At 45.3% G+C, this 23919-nt stretch overlaps 1 protein-coding gene across 1 annotated transcript in view; it reads right to left on the reverse strand.

Annotated features, from left to right (window-relative positions):
• Window positions 1-23919, reverse strand: part of KCNN2 (potassium calcium-activated channel subfamily N member 2) — a 237967-nt gene that overhangs the window by 25747 nt on the left and 188301 nt on the right. Inside the window, exon 6 of the mRNA XM_044291181.1 lies at window positions 10565-10692. Within this exon, the coding sequence (XP_044147116.1) occupies window positions 10565-10692 (128 nt within the window). The remainder of the gene's footprint in view (window positions 1-10564; window positions 10693-23919) is intronic.

Here is a 23919-nt window from a genome sequence, read left to right on the forward strand (position 1 = left end):
GTGAAACGATTACACACCAGTGGCTTCAACAGGGAGACATGAAACACGTTGGAGATCCGCATGCCAGGAGGAAGCGCAAGGGCATAGGCTACCGGGTTTACCCTGCGAAGCACTCGGAAGGGACCAACAAAGCGAGGCGCCAGCTTGGGAGTGGGCACTCGAAGGTTGAGGTTGCGGGTGGACAACCATACGCGGTCTCCGACCTGGTAGGAAGGAGCGGGCGCTCGTCTGCGATCAGCCTGGAGTTTCTGGCGCTGCGCAGAGACCTCAAGGGACCTCTGGATCTGTACCCAAGAAGCACGTAGGACGGAAAGGTGATCCTCCACAGCCGGAATATCCTGGGGAGAGAATACCTCCGGTAACACGGCAGGTTGGAACCCATAATTGGCCATGAAGGGAGACGTCCCAGAGGAAGAGTTCACCGCCGTGTTCCTGGCAAACTCAGCCCAAGGCAGGAGGTCAACCCAATTGTCTTGGTGATCGGAGACATAGCAACGAAGGAATTGCTCCAAGGCCTGATTGGATCGTTCTGCGGCCCCATTGGACTGAGGGTGGTAGGCCGAGGAGAAAGAGAGATGAATCCCCAACTGGGAGCAAAAGGCGCGCCAGAACCTGGACACAAACTGACTCCCCCGATCCGACACAATCTCCTTGGGCAAACCGTGCAACCGGAAGACCTCCCTGGCAAAAATCGAGGCCAACTCTTGTGCAGAGGGTAACCTCTTGAGAGGAACACAGTGGCACATTTTGGAAAACCGATCCACAATCATGAGAATGACCGTATGGCCTCGGGATGCAGGGAGGTCCACAATGAAATCCATCCCCAGGTGTGACCATGGACGCTCCCCGGTGGCTATGGGTTGCAAAAGGCCCAACGGAAGGTGCCGAGGGGACTTACTCTGGGCACAAACGGAGCATGCCGCTACATATGCGGCGATGTCGGAACGTAGAGAAGGCCACCAGAACAGACGTGAAACCGCCCAGGACAGCTGATTCTTTCCAGGGTGCCCCGCGGCCTTGGAGTTATGGTAGGTTCGCAACAACCGAGTGCGCAACTCCTCAGGCACAAAACATCTGCCGTTGGGTCTCCCAGAGGGAGCACCAGATTGAGCCGCCAAAATCTGCTCACCCAGAGGAGAAGTCAGGCTGGTGCGAATAGGCGGCCAGGATCTGATTCGGGGGTATGACCGTAGTCGGAATCGACTCCTCCCCGGACAGCTCGGAGTACTGCCGTGATAAGGCATCCGCTCTGATGTTCTTGGAGCCGGGTAGGTAGGAGACCACGTAATTAAAACGTGACAAGAACAGAGCCCATCTGGCCTGACGTGGTGTCAATCTCTTGGCCTCAGAGAGGTAGGTCAGATTCTTGTGGTCCGTCAGGATGAGAACCGGAACCACCGAGCCCTCGAGCAAGTGCCTCCATTCTTTAAGGGCCTGCACGATGGCCAATAACTCCCTGTCACCAATCTGATAGTTGCACTCCGCGGAAGACAGTTTCCGGGAGTAAAACCCACAAGGAAGCAGAGGACCCTCTGGTGTTCTACGCTGAGACAGGAGGGCGCCTACTCCCGTCTCAGACGCGTCCACCTCGAGGACAAAAGGCAACCCAGGGTTGGGATGCGACAGAATCGGAGCCGACACAAAGGCGGACTTTAGAGCCTCAAAAGCTCGGATGGCCTCGAGCGGCCAGACCTGAGGATTACTGCCCTTCCTGGTCAGATCCGTGAGAGGCTTGGCTAGCACGGAAAAGTCCCTGATGAACTTCCGATAATAATTGGCGAAGCCCAAAAAGCGCTGCAGGGCACGAAGCCCACTGGGCTGGGGCCACTGTAAGACAGCCGAAACCTTCTCAGGATCCATGGAGAACCCCTCAGCGGAAATGATGTAACCTAAGAAGGTTACCTGGGATCGGTGAAATTCGCATTTCTCAAGCTTACCGAACAGCTTGTTCTCTCGTAAGCGTTGCAACACTCGTCTGACATCCAGAATGTGGGCCTCCATGGATGCAGAATATACCAAGATGTCATCCAAATAGACCACCACACACTGCTGCAACAGGTCACGGAAAACATCGTTGATGAATTCCTGGAAGACTGCGGGCGCATTGCACAACCCAAAGGGCATAACCAAGGATTCATAATGACCGGTCCTGGTGTTAAACGCGGTCTTCCACTCATCGCCCGCCTTGATCCTTACCAGGTTATATGCCGCCCTCAGGTCGAGTTTGGTAAAGACCGTGGCCCCTTTGAGGCGATCGAACAGCTCGGAAATCAAGGGTATCGGGTAAGCGTTCTTGATCGTGATGCGATTGAGACCCCTGTAATCGATGCAAGGCCTCAACTCGCCGCCCTTCTTTTTCACAAAGAAAAATCCAGCCCCTGCCGGGGACGAGGATTTGCGAATGTGTCCGCGTGAAAGTGCCTCCCTCACGTACTCCTCCATGGCCTCATTCTCCGCTACCGACAGTGGATAGACTTTGCCACGAGGAGGAACGGCACCGGATTGTAACTCTATGGCACAATCGTATGGGCGGTGCGGAGGTAGGGCAACCGCGCGCACCTTATCGAATACATCCCGGTACTCTTCGTATTCAGGAGGCAACAGAGAGTCCGAGGAAGTACACAGCAACTTGACAGGCCCATGGATGCAACTAGCCCCACACTGCGGTGACCACGAGAGGATCTCGACCGATCTCCAATCGAAAGTCGGATTATGCTTCTGGAGCCAGGGGTACCCCAAGACCACCGAGTAGTGTGGAGACGAAATAACCTGGAGACAGACCGACTCTCTGTGAACGGCACCAATGGCTATCCCCACTGGAAGGGTCTCATGAGTCACGTGTGGCGGCAGAAGGGGTCTGCCGTCTATCGCCTCAAGAGCCAGTGGGGAACCTCGAGGCTGCAGAGGAATGGAATTGGCGGCAACGAACACTCTATCAATGAACAAACCACCAGCACCAGAGTCCACCAACGCCTGGGTCGTCACCGAGCCCCCGACCCAGGAGAGAACAACCGTGATCAGTGGTTTGTCAACACGGGAAACCGGGGACGAGGAGACTCCACCCAAGATCTGCCCCCGACAGGACCTCAGGTGCGAGCGTTCTCCCGGACGGTTCGGACATGCCAACCGAAAATGCCCACCGAGACCACAGTACATGCATCGGCCCTCGCGTCTCCGGAGTACCCTCTCCCCCTCAGACAGGCGAGCAAACCCCCGCTGCATGGGTTCACCCCCAGACAAGTCATCCCCAGGAGGCGTGGGAGGAGAGGGAGGCACGGGTGGGACAGCAAACGTAGGCGCCAATCTGTTAGGAGGCCTCCGCAGGCTCTCCTTAAAGGAAGGTCTCTCCCTGAGTCTGGTGTCAATCAAAATCAGGAAAGAAATAAGAGACTCGAGCTCCACTGGTAGGTCCTTAGCTGCAACCTCATCCTTCAAGGCATCCGAGAGACCATGAGAGAAAGCAGCGACCAGAGCCTCATTATTCCAGCCCACCTCTGCTGCCAGGGTACGAAACTCAATGGCGTATTCAGCTACGGATCGTGAACCCTGTCTGATGGACATAAGGAGCTTCGCAGCAGAGGCAGCACGAGCCGGCACATCGAATACCTTCCGAAGAGAAGCAACAAAACCGGAAAACTCGGCAACCACCGGATTGTTGTTCTCCCATAAAGGGCTGGCCCAGGCCAAGGCCTTGTCCGAGAGCAGCGAGATCAAGAAGCCCACCCTTGATCTCTCAGTAGGAAAGGCATGTGGCAGCAACTCGAAGTAAATGCCCACCTGGTTAAGGAAACCTCGGCACTGAGTTGGCTCTCCCCCAAAGCGCTGTGGAAGGGGGGCAGAACCGGTCATACCCTGAAACACCACAGGCGCAGCAACAGGTGTCAGGGTAGACTCTGGCGCAACAACCGGAGCGGCAGTAGGAGCGGGCCCAGGAGCGACAACCGACCCATCGGCAACGGAAGCGAAATGAGCCGTGCGTTCAAGCAGGGTTTGCAACGCCACAGCGAACCGACCCAACAGGTGATCCTGCTGATCAAGTCTGGCAACCAGCGTAGGTAGCGAGGGTGGCCCTGTACCGTCAGAATTCATGGCTTGGTCCTAATGTCATGGAACCATGAACCAGACGTACAACAAGAGATAAGTGGAAAATAAGAAGGTTTTATTGAAGAGCAAGCCGTAAGCAAAGTCCGAACGGATGGCTAAACCGAAGCAGGGTCTTGCGGAGACAGAGGTCAGGAACCAGAAGGGTAGTCAGACGAAGCCAGGAACAGGAACCAACGGGGTAGTCAGACGAAGCCGGAATCAGGAACCAACGGGGTAGTCAGACGAAGCCGGAATCAGGAACCAACGGGGTAGTCAGACGAGGCCAGGATCAGGAACCAGAAGCAGCAGCAGTCTTGGAAGCATGTGAACACAGGAGGACCAAGCAAGGAACTGAAGCCACAGACCTCCTATATATATGAGCTAGGCATCCAGCTCCTCCCAGTGGGAAGGAGGAGCCGCAGGGTGGGAGGCTACAAGAAAACCCAGAAACCAAGATGGCCGCCAGCACCTGTCAAACGAAGGGAACAGCAAGGAGGTAAGACCATGACAGTCAGCAATGACTGAACACTATCAGTGTGCTGGGGAATCCAAAAAGAACATTTGTGGTACTCAAGACCCGATAAAACACAACTTAATTACCGTAGTCAGTACATACAGCAGGACGTGGATTGACAGGAGACGTCTGGCCAGACAAAGTGTGGGACAGCACGAAATGGCCATCGCCTGTCAATCTACATCCTATGTACCAACTACTGTAATAAAGTTGTGTTTTAATGGTTGGTCAGCGCCATGGATTGACTTTTTGCATACTGAAGTCTGGATTGTTCTGCGTAGAACACCCCCGTGTGCCAATTCATGGTTGAACACGTCTACCAATTACTGCTGTGGTATGGACATATGAATTAAGAAGTGCAGGTAGTGCCAATCTGTTTTATTGGGTGTGATGGGGAATGGTAACACCCAGTTGTCAATCCAAGCACAGAAAGGTGGTATTGATTATAGACAGGACGTGTTAATTTCGCAGTAGGGAAGGAGAGGGGGTGTGGTAACTTTGATCACAGTCAGTAAACGTTATCACAGTTGGTAATTTTGTTGAAATTAGTGTGGAACCCCTTAAAGTAACCCTATGGACAGGTTCACAAGGACGTTGTGATGTACAGTGCCTTGCAAAAGTATGTACCCCCTTGACATTTTTCATATTTTGGTTCCTCACAACCTGGATTTAACATGGATTGTTTGAGGATTTGCATCATTTAATTTACAGAACATGTCCACAACTTTGAGAATGTTTGTTTGTTTTTTATTGTGAAGCAAACAACAAGTAGGACAAAATAACAGAAAAAGTCAATGTGCATAACTATTCACCCCCCCATAAAGTAAATACTTTGTGGAGCCACCTTTTGCGGAGCCACCTTTTGCAGCAATCACAGCTCCAAGTCGCTTTGGATAAGTCTTTAGGAGCTTGCCACATCTTACCACTGGGATTTTTGCCCATTTCTCCTTGCAAAACTGCTCCAGCTCCTTCAAGTTGAATAGTTTGCGCTTTTTAACAGCAATCTTTAAGTCTGACCACGGATTTTCTATTGGATTGAGATCTGGACTTTGACTAGGCCATTCCAAAACATTTACATGTTTCCCCTTAAACCACTCAAGTGTTGCTTTAGCAGTGTGTTTGGGGTCCTTGTCCTGCTGGAAGATGAACCTCTGTCCTAGCCTCAAATCACGCACAGAGTGGTACAGGTTTTGCTCAAGAATATCCCTGTATTTAGCACCATCGATCTTTCCCTCAACTCTGACCAGTTTCCCAGTCCCGGCTGCTGAAAAACATTCACACAGCATGATGCTGCCACCACCATGTTTCACTGTGGGGATGGTGTTATTTGGGTGATGTGATGTGTTGGGTTTGCACCAGCCATAGCTTTTTCTTTGATGGTCGAAAAGTTCAATTTTAGTCTCATCAGACCAGAGCACCTTCCTCCATACATTTTGGGAGTCTCCCACATGCCTTTTTCGCAAACTCACAATGTGTCTTTTTGTTTTTATTTGAAAGTAATGGCTTTCTGGCCACTCTGCAGCTCCTCCGGGGTTACCTTAGGTCTCTGTGCTGCCTCTCTGATTACTGCCCTCCTTGCCCGGTCCGTGAGTTTTGGTGGGCGGCCGTCTCTTGGAAGGTTTGCTGTTGTGCGATGTTCTTTCCATTTGGTTATGATAGCTCCTGGGGATCATCAAAGATTTGGATATTTTTTTTATAACCTAACCCTGACTTGTACTTCTCAACAACATTGTCTCTTAATTGTTTGGAGAGTTCCTTGGTCTTCATGGCAGTATTTTGTTAATTATGCCTCTTGCTTAGGTGTTGCAGCCTCTGGGGCATTTTACAAAAGGTGTGTATATGTAATGACAGATAATGTGACACTTAGATTGCACACAGGTGGACATCATTTCACTAATTATGTGACTTCTGAAGGTAATTGGTTGCACCAGAGCTTTTTATGGGCTTCCTAACAGGGAGTGAATACATAGGCACATGCCAATTTTCTATTTTCTATTTCTAAACAATAGTTTTATTTATATATTTTTCTCATTTCACTTCACCAACTTAGACTATTGTGTTCTGATCCATCACAAAATTCAGATTAACAAAACATTGAACTTAAGGCTGTAATGTAACAAAATACAAAAAAAAGTCAAGGTGGGTGAATACTTTTGTAAGGCACTGCAGCTTTACATTTTTATATATATATTTATTTATTTTTTTCAAAACAAGGAGTGGATTCAAACGAAAGAAGTATAAGTTCTTCCTTTATACTTTTCCTTCCTTTTGGGCCCAACTTTGTCTTTGGTTAAAAGAAATTAATCAGGACAGCATCAAATATCGCCTTGTGTAAACTGGAAGTAATAACAATAGTGTGCAAATAACCTTATTATCAATGAATAACACTGTGAAGAGTTCCCTAAAATTTCTTAATTTCCACTTATCACAGGTTTAGGATCATGACTTCGGGTTAAGAGTCCATGACAGCAACCCATATATGATTGACAGGACAGCAGCCCATCTTCGAGAGCTGGCACCCTCCCAAGCATAAAAGTTAATGATCTAGAGAAAGAGAATCAGTTCTTCGCATGCAGTTGTAAACAGTCTTCAAAACTGTGAAACAGCAGCTGATACAGCGTAACTTACTTCCGAGCTCTAGTTTCATTTTCATGGGTAAAAATTAAATAAAATAAAAACAAGACAAAGAAAAACCTGTTTAAAATAAACTGAAAGTATACATGTTAAGGGAAACTTAGAATGTACACTTTTTAGATAAGGATATTTTTCTCTTGTGTTATCTTTACAGTACCTTTATGAAGTGGTTTTCAGCAGTACACAAATATTCCTGAAGTAACTATGAGTGCTCTTACTACCGCATATGCTCTAATATGTACCCCACTGAAATGTCCATCTGTCAGCTATAAAATTCTTATTATTACAATAAATTCAATAGATGGTAGGAAGTTGTTTTCAAGATGACACAATGATTCCATACCTACTGCATTTGCACATAGAATGTGCACCCTACCATGACCCCAGAAAGGGTTGTGTTAGGGTTACACAAATACACTTATTTCCCATCAATAAAATTTTAAAAAAAGAAAATATTCTCATGCTATTCCTGGGACCAAGTTCTAAAAGAAAGTATATAAGAAATACGAGCTGTCTGGCACTAAGTTACTGCATCTATATGTATGTACATACAGAGAACCACTTAAATTATTAATTATCCTGCATAATAACCAATGTTCTGTATTCTGCAAATCTTTAATGATTTAAGATTACATAAATACACAGCAATACAGAGACTCTAGAAAACAAATGTGCAAATTTATCTTGCATCACATATAAATTGAAACTACTAGCATACATGTTGCAATGATATAGACTGAGGAAAGGCCAGAACTAAGTTTCAATTAGTTAAAGGGGTATTCTCAACACGCTATTTCATACTTACCTGCTCCCGGCACGCTGTCCACTTCCTGGTTTCGGCACTCGGCAGGGGGCGGGCTCCATCTTGATTGATGTCTTCTCCCAGCCACGCGCTGGACTGAACGAGGCTGCGCATGCGCCCTGGTGACTTCTTCCTGGCAAGTATACTATACTGGCCAGGAAGAAATCACCATAGCGCATGCGCGGCCTCAGCGTGCGCTTTTGGGACTGCGCGTGGTCGGCCGGGAGAAGAGAAGAAGTCGTCTGCACAAGCGCGGCCACTGCGATTCCTGAGAAGAGCGGTGGCCGTAACCAGGGGAGACGGAAGACAACAGTCAGGTAAGTATATGTTTATTTTCTTCTAAGGGGTGGGAATTAGTTAATTAAATTAAATTATATTTAGAAAAATGATCACTGTTAAATCATTAACAGATTTAACAGTGATCATTAAGATGGGAATACCCCTTTAACATCTTGCAGTTTTAAGGACAACTTGTAAAACCATTGTCAATGAACTCAGCTTGCACATTTTGATCTACAAGTTCTTAACCAGAATTATGATTAAGAACTTATAGTTTTAAATGCATACCATGGTTTAATGGTGATGGTTTTACAGTACATGCTGCAGGCTTTTAACCAATCTAAAATGTTTGATTCAATTTGGGTCCAAATAAATTCAATACAAATTACAAGTGCCCCCTGTCTCTCTTCAGAGGGGCACTTGCCTGACCCTGTCAATTAAAGTTCAGAGGTTGTGGAGGTCGCAGAGAGAGCAGAGCCTCTAGGTGTAACGCCAATGCCCTCGTGGCTCCCAGAGACTCATTTGCATATAGCAATATGAGCACATGTGAACATGGGGACAACATGCCAAGTGCACATGTAACAGGTCAGCCAGTTTCATAGGTACAAATCTGGGTTAAAATAAGGGGGTCCTTCTCTGGTAGTCAGAGTGAAGACCTATGGTGTTATACAGGTTTTTTGGGACTTTGCTATTGATGATTTATCCTTAGCTTTAGCCATTAATATGTGATCGGTGAGGATCTGGCAGGACCATCGACAAGCTGTTTTCACTAGAGAAGAACCAGGCATTGGAACTACAAAGCTACGTACACTGTAGTGAAATGTACTTTTTACATTTGTATCCACTCATTATATAGGGAATATGTTACTGCACTTTCTATATTTTAATACAGTACTAGTGATGTGTAATACCCTAGAGATGCTCTGCACTCAGCAACAGTTGAGGAGCAATAACATAAAACTTTCAGTGTGCAAGGATTGAGGCTATAAATACAGTATTAGGGTGCATTCATATGACCGCATAAATGAATCCGCATCCGATCTGCAATTTTGCAGAACGGGTGCGGATCCATTCTTTTCAATGGGGCCACAAGAGATCCGGACAGCACACCGCGTTGTTCTGTGGCCCTGCAAAAAAGATAGACCATGTTCTATACTTGTCCGCAACCGCAGACAAGAAAAGGCATTCTCTATATAGCGCTGGCCATGTTTGGTCTGCAAATTGCAGGACGCACGCGACCGGTTTCTGTGTTTTGCGGATCCGCAATTTGCGGACCGCAAAACATATACGGTCATGTGAATGTAGCCTTATGTATATCACTATTTGTACAGGTAACACTACACTATATTAGAGGGTTCACTCAACGTCATACAGCACACAAACAACAGAAAATTTGCCAAAATCGTAACAACACATTCTGACTAAAAGGTCTCATGTGTACTTGAGAGGTCTCATGTGTACTTGAGAGGTCTCATGTGTACTTGAGAGGTATCTTTTTTTATGGCACTAGAAGTGTTTATGATCAATGTACAAATAAAATACGCTTTTGAGAGAATAGAGAATTTCAGTTCATATGAGAACGTGTTCGCCTGTGAGAAGTGAGCATCGGACCTAGTACCAGAAATCACTTCATGTGTCACAGCCCAATATCTAAAGGCTGATCTTTTATGTCACATTGGTAGGGTATCTGTTTTTTAAATTGGTTGTGCCAAGACAGGGCATAAGCACCTGATTTGGTGGTGTCTGACCATTCAGACCCCACCAACATGAGTATGGGGTTTCCAAGTCCCTGTATGAATGGAGTGGAAGGTCATACATGTCTGCTGTCACTTCATGAATTCTTTATGAGACTGCTGGAAACAGCCCAAAGGCTATCTCCAACAGTCCTGCAGAGAATGAAAAGAGCAGGAGCGGACATGTGTGACATCGGCTCCATTAAAAAAGAACTGCCAGTGTCATGATAGGGGATAGATGTCTGATCAGTGGGGTCTAACTGCTGGGACACCCAATGATCCTGTGGATAGGAGATAAGTTTCTATCTTGGCACAACCCCTTTAATTTATAATGCAAGGTCCTATGTGTCTTATACAAGTGACATCATTTTGTGGATCTAGAAATTAAGAGCTTCTACCGTACATCACAGGGTAACATGCTTTCATAAAAAAAAGTCAGTGTCTTGAACAAATTGTCATTAAAATAAAACAGGTAAATGGCACTAGAAAGGCATACGAATAGAAACAGAAATCACTTACTGGTGGATAGCCTGTAAGAATTTACGCTGATGTTTCCTCACTTTTGCATGGTCTATCTTTTTGACCATTTTTGTGTTTTTGTAAATTAACCAAGTTTCCCTGAGAACATTAGCTGCTGCATTTTTTACCTGTGGACAAATCAAATACAATCTAATAAAACACTGAAATTTTTATGTACAAGTCACCGTTTGCATGGCAGGGAAATAATATTTGAGATAAAGCAATATGAAATCTTCTAACATCCGTACATTCATCTCTGAACCAATAAATTCATCCAAAGATGTTATACTCATGTTCAGGATTTGCCAAACATGATGAGACGAATGTGTCTGCACCAAAATACGTCTAAAAAGTGATAGAATTTGGCACATATAGGATTTCTATTTTCCGACATGCTTGACAAGGGGCAAAGCTTGATTAAAAGGGGTAGGGCTTTATACAAAAGGGGGTGGTTCTAAGATGTTCCATTTTGAGCCAAAATTGCACCACAATTCTGCTGGAAGAATCAGTTTCAAAGTAAGTCAATCAATAGTTGGCATAGAGTCAAGGAAAAATGTCTATCCCTGCACCAGATTTATCATCCAGCCCCTATAAATCAAGCCAATGTAACTCAAGAGTGTTGTTAGGTCTGGACATGAATCTCCTGCCCAAAGCCACAGATGATCTAGTGATAAATGCAATGTCCACTGTGCATGTTCATGAGGCCCAAAAAAGATAAGTATTTGCAATATTGAGAGTGAGCAGTACATTCTTTGTATTATTTGTTTTGATACGCTACCACCCGGACCTCCATTTCTGATTGGGAAGAAATCAGGTTGTCTGGGAACTAGTGATGATCGAGCATGCTCAGCGGAACACCTGTTTGGCTCGAGCATCTCGATGCTTGGCACATGGTGGTATTCAGCCGAATACCTCATGTGCTTGAGCGCAATGCTTGAATCTCTGCCCCTTACGTTTTTTGGCTGCTACGCAGCCAATAAACGTGCAGGTAAAGTACTGCCCTCACTGAAATGCAATAGCCATGTTGGCTGATGGCATTACAGTGATTGGCTGGCCGGAACGCATCATTGACTATATAGCACCCGATGACGCATGCTCGGCTCATTCTTAGTCAGGGAGAGCTTTGCTGAGGAAGGGACATACAGTTTATGGAGTGATTTAAGACTATTATTACCACCTTTTAAGGACTATTGTGTGTGGCAGCAGCAATCTATATTTTAGCACAACCTGCGGAAAATAGCTAAAACTTTACAGACCCAAAAGTCCTTCTACGGACTATTGTGCGTGGTAGCAATATCTATTTTTAGCGCATCCTGCGCAAAATAGAGTACAATAGGTAGGCCGCTGCAGACAGCGACATTAGCTGCGCCATCCAGTGTAAAGTGTGCACATCCAAAAAATATCAGTAACATACAGTGTACTTTTTCCGTAGACAGTGTCCGCTGCGGACAGTAATATTAGCTGCGCCACATCTCCTGTGTAAAGTGTCAGCATCCAAAAAATATCTGACGTCCAGTGTACTTTTTCCGTAGACGGTGTCAGCTACGAAGAGTGACATTAGCTGCGCCACATCTCCTGTGTAAAGTGTGCGCATCCAAAAGATATCTGTGACATACAGTGTACTTTTTCAATAGAAGGTGTCCGCTGCGGACAGTGACATTAGCTGTGCCACATCTGCAGTGTAACATGTGCGTTTAAAAAAAGTATCTGTTACATACAGGGTACTTTTTCCATAGAGTGTGTCATTAGCTGCGCCACATCTCCTGTGTAAAGTGTACGTATCCAAAAAATATCTGCGACATACAGTGTACTTTTTCATTAGGCGGTGTCCGCTGCAGACAGTGACATTAGGTGCGCCACATCTCCTGTGTAAAGTGTGCACATCCCAAAAATATCTGACGTCTAGTGTCCTTTTTTGTAGACGGTGTCTGCTGCGGACAGTGACACTAGCTGTGCCACATGTGCAGAGTAACGTGTGCGCTTCAAAAATGTATGCGTGACATACAGTGTACTTTTCTGCGTAGACGCTGCGTACAGTGACATTACCGGTGGTGCCTCTCCTGTATAACGATTCCTCATCCCAAATACCTGTGACATTCCCTGTAATTTATCATTAGCCGCTGGTAACAGCATTGACATTATCTGCGGGATATCTCCTGTGTGACGATTCCATATCCCAAATACCCTTTTAAATTTGTTTGCGCATACATTTCCAAATCCTACACTACTGTACGTGTGACAGACTTTCAATAATATATAACATTTAATATGAATAAGGTGAGCAGTAAGGGATGGGGCAGTGGCCGTGATGCTGATGGTGCACTCAGAGGCCATGACACTGGGCGCGGGGAAACTGTGCCTGCTGCCAGAGCACAAGAAAAACAATCATCCACAATACCTAGCTTTATGTCCCAGTTTGCAGGGCGGTGCAGGACACCACTCTTGAAGTCAGACCAATGTGACCAGGTGGTCGGTTGGATTGCAGCAGATAATGCTTCCAGTCGGTTAAGCACCACCCTGTCTTCCACCAAGTCCAGTCTCAGTAGCCAAGAGTCTGCTAAACTCAATCCTTACCCTGATCCTCCTTCCTCCCACCATAGAGAGTCTGGGCAAACAAGTGATCCCACACTCAGATATTCCGAGGAGCTCTTTCCAGCGCCATTCCTTGATTTGGCCCTCTCGCCAAGCACGCTTTAAGAGGGACAGATCTTGTGCCCTGATTCCCAAACTCTTGAGCATCCACAATCACAAGAAGATGACGGTAGGGAAAGGCAATTACTGTTTAATGAGGTGGATGATGATGAGAGACAGTTGCCAATAACTCAACGCCAATTACTGTCTCAAGAGGTTGATGAAGAGGATGAGTCACAGTTGTCAATCACTGAGGTAGTGGTTAGGTCAACAAGTCAGGAAGATGAGCAGAGTGAGGAAGTGGAAGAGGAGGTAATGGACGATGAAGTCACTGACCCAACCTAGGAAGGTGGAAAGCCGAGTGAGGACAGCAGTAAAGAGGGGGAGGGATCTGCAGCACTGCAACAGGCTGGAAGAGGCAGCGGGGTGGCAAAAAGGTAGAAGGTGGGCCACACCAAACAGGCCTGCAACTGTTCCCCGGAGCACGCCCTTGCGGAAATCTCCTTTGCCAAGGGGTAGGTGTTCCGCAGTATGGCGTTTTTTTTAGGAAAGTGTGGACGACAAAAGAATTGTGATTTGCAACCTGTGCCATACAAAAAAGAGCAGGAGCGTGAACACTAGCAACCTCACCACCACCAGCATGATCCGCCACATGGCATCAAAGCACCGTAATAGGTGGGCCGAACGCTTGGGTCCACATTCTGTATTTGCGGGTCACACCACTGCCTTCTCTTCCCCTGTGTTATGTGCTGGCCAGTCCCTTTTCCAAGACGCAGGCCCGAATGCGTCCCGCCCTGCACCTGGACCTTCGCAAGCACCATCAGTTACCACATTCACTTCCGAGTCCCAGCTCAGCGTACAAATGTCCTTACCCCAGGCATTTAAATGTAAGTGCAAATACCCAGCCACCCACAGGCCATAGCACTAAATGCACAGCTTTCCAAATTACTGACCCTGGAAAAGTTGACATTTAGGCTTGTGGACACTGAGGCCTTCCGCAGCCTGATGTCGGCGGCCGTTCCTCGTTACGCATTCCTCAGCCGCCATTTTTCAAAGTGTGCCGTTACACCAGCATGTGTCCCGTTACATCACACGTGCCCTGATCAATGCAGTTACTGGGAAGGTCCATTTAACCACGGACACATGGACAAGTGCATTCGGCCAGGGACGCTACATTTCCCTGACGGCACACTGGGTGAATGTTGTGGAGACTGGGAGCGAATCGTACCCTAGGATGGCACAGGTGCTACCGACGCCAAGGATTGTGGGCCATACGTCGATCAGGGTTTCCACCAGCACCTACATTAGTGGCTCCAACCCCCACTTCTCCTCCTCCGCCTCCTCCTTCACTTCCACCTCCAAATTATCCGCGTGCAGCACCAGTCAATCATCATTCAGTATCTGGAGGCAGTGTAGCACTGCAGTGGGGAAGCGGAAACAGGCCGTGCTGAAGCTGATATGCTTAGGGGACAAACAGCACACTGCCGCAGAGCTGTGGCAGGGGATAAGAGACCAGACTGAGCTGTGGCTCTCGCCACTCAACCTAAAACCAGGCATGGTTGTGTCTGATAATGGCCGTAACTTGGTGGCGGCTTTGGAGCTCAGCAAGCTCAGACACATCCCATGCCTAGCCCACGTCTTAAACATAGTGGTTCAGCGGTTTCTCAAAACCTACCCCAATTTGCCTGAGCTTCTGGTGAAGGTGCGCCGAGTGTGTGCACATTTCCGAAAGTCATCGACAGCTTCAGACGGTCTGTCAACACTGCAGCAGCACTTGAAATTGCCAACTCACCGGCTGTTGTGCGACATGAGCACGCGCTGGAACTGGATGTTCCACCTGTTGGCCAGGCTTTGTAAACAGCAGAGGGCAGTAGTGGAATACCAGCTGCAACATGGGTGTCACCTTTCTAGTCAGCTTCCACTATTCACAAGCGAGGAGTGGGCATGGATGTCTGACCTCTGTGAGGTTTTAAGAAACTTTGAGGAATCAACACAGATGGTGAGCAGCGATAACGCTATTATCAGCGTAAACATCCCACTTCTGTGTCTACTCAAACGCTCGCTGCTCACAATTAAGGACGACGCTTTGCATGTGGAAGAGATGAAATGGGGGAAGACATTACATAGGGTGATAGCCAGACCACCCTCAGTTCTCTTCTCAGCGCGAATTGGACGATGAAGAGGAGGAGGAGCAGGAGATGGTTGCCTCCGCTACAGAGGGTAGTACCAATGCAAGTTTTATTCCATCTGTTCAGCGTGGGTGGGCAGAAGAGGATGAAGAGGATAAGGAGAGTGATCCTCCTGATGATGACAGCGAAGTCTTGCCTGTTGGTACTCTGGCAAACATGGCTGACTTCATGTTAGGCTGCCTTTTCCACGACGCGCCCGTTATACGTATTTTAGACAACACCGATTACTGGTTGTTCAATCTTTTCGACTCCCGCTACAAAGAAAACTTCTCATCTCTCATTCCTCTGGTGGAGAGGACGAGCAAAATGGTGCAATACCAGAAGATCCTTGTTGAAAAATTGCTTCCAAAATTTCCATCTGACAATGCTGGCAGCAGAGTCTGTAGTTCCTTTGCCAACCGAGGAGGGGAGACAAGGAAAACAGACAGCAGTTCCAACAGAGGCAGGGCAACACTCTCCAAAGCCTGGGACAGTTTCATGACACCCCGCCAGCACCCTCACCCTGAGGCGCGTCCTAGTTTCACAAGGAGGGAAACATTTTGGAAGATGGTGAAGGAGTACATAGCAGACTGTCTCAGCGTCCTCAATGATCCCTCAGTACCTTACAACTACTGGGTGTCCAATCTGGACACGTGGCACGAACTGGAGCTCTACGCCTTGGAGGTCCTGGCCTGCCCTGCTGCCAGCGTTTTGTCTGAGCGGGTATTTAGTGCTGCTGGTGGCATAATAACAGATAAGCGTATCTGCCTGTCAACTGAAAATGCTGACAGGTTGACTCAAAATGAACAAGGCCTGCATTGACCATGACTTCTCGACTCCACCAGAGGAAAGCTGATGAACATAAAGGCACTTTAAATGTGTTGTTTATAATGTACTGAATGCATTATATTCCCATGCACCCCTTCCACCACGAACATGGGTATATGGTTGTATCTTCCTTTTCTCTTCCTCCTTCTCCTCTTCCATCATATCAACATGATTATTTGTTGCATATAATGCCCTTGCATATAATGTTTTACAGGGTCAGCTGGAAGCCCTTGTATATAATTTTTTAGAGGGTCAGCTCACCAGCAGGCCCTCAACTATAATGTTTTACAGGGTCAGCTCACCAGCAGGCCCTCGCATATAATGTTTTACAGGGTCAGCTCACCAGCAGGCTCTCAACTACAATGTTTTACAGGGTCAGCTCACCAGCAGGCCCTCGCATATAATTTTTTAGAGGGTCAGTTCACCACCAGGCCCTCAACTACAATGTTTTACAGGGTCAGCTCACCAGCAAGCCCTCGCATATAATTTTTTAGAGGGTCAGTTCACCAGCAGGCCCTCGCATATAATGTTTTAAAGGGTCAGCTCACCAGCAGGCTCTTGCATATCATTTTTTACATGGTCAGCTCACCAGCAGGCCTTCACCTACAATCTTTTATAGGGTCAGCTTACCTAAAGGCCCTCTCATATAATTTTTTAGACTGTCAGCTCACCAGCAGGCCCTCGCATATAATGTTTTACAGGGTCAGCTCACCAGCAGGCCCTCGCATATCATTTTTTAAAGGGTCAGCTCATTAGCAGGCCCTCAACTACAATCTTTTACAGGGTCAGCTCACCTGAAGGCCCTCGCATATATATTTTTTAAGAGGGTCAGCTCACCTGCAGGCCCTCGCATATAATATTTTACAGGGTCAGCTCACCAGCAAGCTCTTGCATATAATTTTTTACAGGGTCAGCTCACCAGCAGGCCTTCACCTACAATGTTTTACAGGGTCAGCTCACCACCAGACGTTCACATAAAATTTTTTAGAAGGTCAACTCACCAGCAGGCCCTCGCATATAATGTTTTACAGAGTCAGCTCACCAGCAGGCCCTCGCATATAATGTTTTACAGGGTCAGCTCACCAGTAGGTGTTCACCTACAATCTTTTACAGGGTCAGCTCACCTGATGGCCCTTGCATATAATTTTTTAGAGAATCATCTCACCAGCAGGCCCTCCCATGTAAAGTTTTTCAGGGTCAGCTCACCAGTAGGCCCTCGCATATAATTTTTTACAGGGTCAGCACACTAGCAGGCCTTCACCTACAATGTTTTACAGGATCAGCTCACCTGAAGGCCCTCAACTATAATGTTTTACAGGGTCAGCTCACCAGCAGGCCCTCGCATATAATGTTTTACAGGGTCAGCTCACCAGCAGGCTCTCAACTACAATGTTTTACAGGGTCAGCTCACCAGCAGGCCCTCGCATATAATTTTTTAGAGGGTCAGTTCACCACCAGGCTCTCAACTACAATGTTTTACAGGGTCAGCTCACCAGCAGGCCCTCGCATATAATTTTTTAGAGGGTCAGTTCACCACCAGGCCCTCAACTACAATGTTTTACAGGGTCAGCTCACCAGCAAGCCCTCGCATATAATTTTTTAGAGGGTCAGTTCACCAGCAGGCCCTCGCATATAATGTTTTAAAGGGTCAGCTCACCAGCAGGCTCTTGCATATCATTTTTTACATGGTCAGCTCACCAGCAGGCCTTCACCTACAATCTTTTATAGGGTCAGCTTACCTAAAGGCCCTCTCATATAATTTTTTAGACTGTCAGCTCACCAGCAGGCCCTCGCATATAATGTTTTACAGGGTCAGCTCACCAGCAGGCCCTCGCATATCATTTTTTAAAGGGTCAGCTCATTAGCAGGCCCTCAACTACAATCTTTTACAGGGTCATCTCACCTGAAGGCCCTCGCATATATTTTTTAAGAGGGTCAGCTCACCTGCAGGCCCTCGCATATAATATTTTACAGGGTCAGCTCACCAGCAAGCTCTTGCATATAATTTTTTACAGGGTCAGCTCACCAGCAGGCCTTCACCTACAATGTTTTACAGGGTCAGCTCACCACCAGACGTTCACATAAAAAATTTTAGAAGGTCAACTCACCAGCAGGCCCTCGCATATAATGTTTTACAGAGTCAGCTCACCAGCAGGCCCTCGCATATAATGTTTTACAGGGTCAGCTCACCAGTAGGTGTTCACCTACAATCTTTTACAGGGTCAGCTCACCTGATGGCCCTTGCATATAATTTTTTAGAGAATCATCTCACCAGCAGGCCCTCCCATGTAAAGTTTTTCAGGGTCAGCTCACCAGTAGGCCCTCGCATATAATTTTTTACAGGGTCAGCACACTAGCAGGCCTTCACCTACAATGTTTTACAGGATCAGCTCACCTGAAGGCCCTCGCATATAATTTTTTAGAGGGTCAGCTCACCAGCAGGCCCGCACCTAAAATCTTTTACAGGGTCCTGCAGGCCCGCACCTAAAATCTTTTACAGTGTCAGCTCACCTGTAGGCCCTCACCTAATTATACCTAATAGGCAATTTGCACGCATGATGCCTTGCTTGGATGTTGTAGCCATAGCCGTTTCTCAGGCTCCTTCTTCAGAATCGAACCCTGATTCCCCGTTACCCGTAGTCACCATGGTTTGAGCTGACAATAACATCGAAAGTTGATAGGCCAGACATCTGAACGGATAGTCGCCGTCATGGGCATGTGCGATCGGCCCCAGGTTATCTAGAGTCACCAAAGCGGCAGCAGGCCCTCATCCATAATGTTTTAGATGGTCAGATCAGCAGGCCATCAATCATAATTTTTCAAGGCTGTTTGTGATGCCCTCCTTTATGTGTAACAAAGGGTGTCATGGAGTGCAGTTTCCTTGCAATTTTTGGCAGCACTTGCACTTTATATACAAGTAAATATACAGCAAAGAATGCTTTCTAACAATATTTCCTCTAAAATCTATTTTTTATTCGGTTTTGTGCGTATTATTGTCAGTATATAAAAGTGGCATACTACTCGGACAATATCATTAGCAGCAGCGACCTGAGAGTCCAAGATACATCTAGACATCCTCCGCATGCTGTTCCCGAACCATTTCGGTGGTGCTTCCATCAATTTCTGACCTTTTACTTTGAACCAGGCAACCTACCCTCTTCAGAGCAGGGGTTTCCTGGTTTAATGTTCTGGTTCTCCCTTTGACATCCATTATAGTCCCGATGTGTTCGGCCAGAGCACCCAAGCACTTTGGCGCTCGATCAACACTACTGGGAACCTATTGTAACTCTTATTGACTGGTTGACTTGAGCAAAGAAGATATACAATGACCAAGGACAACCAAGTATTGGAAGGAAAGTTCCCTTGTCAATGTTGTTAGAGAAACTTCCTTCTATTGCTAGGTCGAGCATTTCTTTACTGTAAGAGCAGTAAGAATATGGACAGAGGATGTTGTGGAGGTTAATTATTTTAAAGAAAATCTGTCACCAGGAAATTCTTGTAGGACTAACTCACCTGAAGATACTAATAACTTTCACTTCATTGCTTCATTCTGGAGAAAAAGTACTTTAATCCATATGCAAATGATTGGTAAAGTCCACTATTCACTCTGTGCACCACTTGCTCTTTCTGCTTCCTCTGTCAGCCCCTCAATTTCCTTTTTGATTGACAGGACCAGTTTCCTGAATAGTAATTTTGCCTGGCCCTTTCAATCAAGTGGTAGATTAAAATAACTTTTTCTCCAGAATGAAGTGAAAGATATCATTACAGTCAGCTGAGCTAGTCCTTTATTTAGATCACCATATCTGGAGTTGCGAATGAACTTTTCCCCCTAATATGAGGCAATTGCTAATTACCTTATACTGTAGGTTTAACTTTCCTTCCTTTATAAGGGTTGTCTCATGAAAAATTTAGCTAATTTCCTTTGCAAATAAAACAAAGTTCATTATAAAAAGTAAAATCAACAAACCATACAACGTTCACAGTCTTCCTATATTATGTGTGCAGTGATATTTTATTGTAGAGGATAGTTTATTGAACTGGTTGCATTTTTTTACCACTGTATTCCTTATAATTGTTTTTTTTCTTTAACACATATTCTACAGTTTTTATTTAAACCAGCACCTGGATCTGAATACTTTTGTATTTGCATATAGTTAAAAATTTAGTATAGTCAGTGAGTTATTCAATAAAATATATCTGTATAGTGCCACCTGCTGTTTGTTCTTTTGCATATTTTTCCATCCACCTCAATAAGGTGGTTGCACATTCTCAGTTTAAATCTTCAACTGCCACCAGCCCTAGTCTATTGTTAGAAGCTGTGATCGTTACAGGGAGAGAGAGCAGAAAGGAAACACTCCAAGAAGGTACATGCCCCATAAGCTCCCAGCCTGAAATATATCTAGAAGAGTAACTGGAGCAGTGAATGTGGAGATTTATGGATCCATGTGAGGTACAGGGCTGGTTCTAGTTTTGTTAGAAAGAGATGGTCACATACTATATAATGTCTGGTTTTCATGTTTTACGTTAATCATGGCATAAGTCCATTAACGGTGTTTTCCCAGACTTTTGTACTGATGACTTATCCTCTGGATAGTTCATCAGTAGTTTTGAGCGAATTGAGCTTTGGATCATAGATCCGAAGTCAATTCGCTCAAGACTTCATTTGAAAGCTGTACAGAGATTCATCTCCATACAGCATTCAAATGTATGGGCTCTGGCAAAGCAAATTCATTATCACCGAAGTCTCGCGAGACTTTAGTGAATAATTTAAGACTTTGATTTTTAAACTTGAAAACCATTTTAAAACAGGAATCCAAAGTCGGCTTCGGTACTGGCCGGTACCTCGAATTTGCGTACAGCATTTAAACAACGTTTTTAGCGAATCGACTTCGGATCTATGATCTGAAGCTCGATTTGGTCCACACTAGTCATCAGTATCAGATCATTGGGCGTTCGACACCCAGGCCCCCCACGATCAGCCTTTTGAGCGCTACGCCCTTCTCTCAGCTTTTTATTAGGCCGGTGACGACACGTTGGTCTGTCATGTGGCCTAGGCGCAGCTCAGCCCCATTCACAGCGATATCAAGCACAGCTGCTTTACAGTACAATGTACAGCGCTATGCTTGGTAAGCTGTGAGAAGGTCACAGCGCTCACATTAAGAACATTAAAACAAAAGTGCAAATCATAGGTGCTACACGAATGCAATTTATTAGCCCAAACCAGGTGGACAGTATCATGACTACAATGGTTGGTAAAGGACCCATAAGTCTTAAAGGGCTCAGATCACTCGTATTCCAGCCCTGGATGTAATAGTTGTTAAGTTATATACCGGCCTGATAGAGAAAGATGACTGGTGCGTGCTCATTAACTATTAAACAGCCTATAATATATTCATACATAGTGAACATTAATTAGTACAAAAGTTATTAAATGTTTCATAAAAATTATTCCTAAATCCTTTAAAAGTCATTACATAACAAAAATCAATAGTCTGTGGAGAAGTTGCTTTTCATGCAATGTCTCTGTGTTGGATGAAATTGCCTGAAACTACTGATGGTGAAATAATGAGTAGGACAACAACGTTCACTGGGGCACTGAATTTGTATGTCTTTGAAAACTCAATGTCGGGTTCCAGTTGCTATTAACAGAGTCTAATCCCTCGTCTCATTCCATCAGGTCGCTAGTGGAAAGACTATCCATTCAGCATATCAAAGCTCATTTGACTCATTCGCTTGCCTTGACCTTCATGTTTTGATGTTCCATGATCAATCTGCAGTGAGATATCCTAATCATTTCTGCAATTCAAAGGAGCTTAATTCAAACTATTACAATTCCCATCATGACTTAAATCCATGAGCAGCAGGGGAGACCCGTTCTTCAGCTATGTTTTCATCTTCCTTTGGTAGTAAACTAAGTTAGGATTTCAGGGTGACCTATTTTTTTTAAAATATATATTTAAATTTTATTGGTTAGTCTTTTCCTTACAAATAAAACAAAGTTCATTATAATAAGTAAACTAACCATAAAACGTTCACAGTCTTCCTATATTCTGTGTGCAGTGATATTTTATTTAACCAGTTGCATTTTTTGACCACTGTATTTCTTATAATTGTTTTTTTTTTCTTTAACACATAGTACAGTGCATTTCCTAGAAATGCTCATTCAAGGGGAATGTATCACCTTACTCTTTCAACTAATAAAAAATTCTATAATGATTTTTTTCCTTTTTTTTTTTTACAAAATATACATAGCAGATTATCGTAAAAGGGAGAGCATTTTATATTCAATGCATCATTGTTCTAATGTGTTTTCGTTTTTCTCATTCTATTACGGTAATGACTCTTCAATATTTTGGGGGACATCATGCTACTTTGAGCTGTGAACAGCAGGTTTAGACATTTAATTTGCAACTAGGACTTGGACATTGAAAGCCTCAGTCATACAGTGACCCATTGATTTCCAAGGAAGAGTGTTGTGGTCATGCTTTGTGCATGGAGGGGAGGAGAAGGAGCAGCTAAGTTGTCCCCATGACCCATAGTCAGTGCTGGATCCTGTTTCATCTACTTTGGCTTTATAGTAGAGGTATTACTACTCATAGTTATTAGATCAGTTGTCCTTTCATGACAAGGAGATAACTCTTGCCCCTGTCTTTTTGTACATGGGTGGAATTGATGGCCTATTGGGAGTGCTCAGTCACAAATATTAAGACTTTTTTTTTCATTTAAAAAGGTAGTAGAACATGGGTGAAGGTAACATAAAACATTATTTTATACTTACTTTATTGTAAGACCAAACTAAAAGTGAATATGTCTCTTTTTAAACAATATGGGTGGAATGTATCATCCTCCCTGGGGGTTTTAGATACCGCTTGCCATTTTTCAAAGCAGTGAGTGTTGTGGGGCTGGCGTAGGCAGCCCACCACATTTATTATCATCTATGCCTGGAAACTATAATATAGCTTCCTTGCTGGTGTAAATCTCTGCTTTGCGCACCAATGATAAACTAATCTTAAAGGGAACCTGTCACCGGTATTTGGGGTATAGAGCTGAGGACATGGGTTGCTAGATCGCCCCTAGCACATCCGCAATACTCAGTCCCCATAGCTCTGTGTGCTTTTATTGTGTAAAAAAAAAACCGATTTGTTACAAATGCAAATTAACCTGAGATGAGTCAGAGCTTGAAAATATGACTCTTCTCTGGTCACACAAGTAAGATATGACTCTTTTATGTTAATTTGCATATGTATCCAATCGGTTTTTTTTACACAATAAAAGCACACAGAGCTATGGGGACTGGGTATTGCAGATGTGCTAGTGGCCATCTAACAATCCATGTCCTCAGTTCTATACCCCAAAATCCAGGTGACAGGTTCCCTTTAAGGGGTGTTCAGGCAATAGGCAGATTCTCTACCATGTATATAACCATAAAGTACAGGGCACATAGGAACTGGCAGGATTTGCCATTTGATATGCAGCCTTTCTCTAAATAAGGGACCTTGCTTATGTTGTGATTGGCTAAAGAGGCATCACACGACACATACTGACAATGCGTCTCTGCTTTGGACTCATTCCTCCATTCCATTATACTGGCAACAGAAAAGATTTTGGGCCTCTATAAAAGCATGGAATACAGTGCCCATATACCCCGCTAAGTATATTTTATTTGGGAAAACATGGTGAGAGGTTCTCTTTAACATGAAAATTTGCTCAGCAACAACAATCATCTTT

Source organism: Bufo gargarizans, chromosome 1, assembly GCF_014858855.1.
Source record: "Bufo gargarizans isolate SCDJY-AF-19 chromosome 1, ASM1485885v1, whole genome shotgun sequence".
In the NCBI taxonomy this organism is placed as follows: domain Eukaryota; kingdom Metazoa; phylum Chordata; class Amphibia; order Anura; family Bufonidae; genus Bufo; species Bufo gargarizans.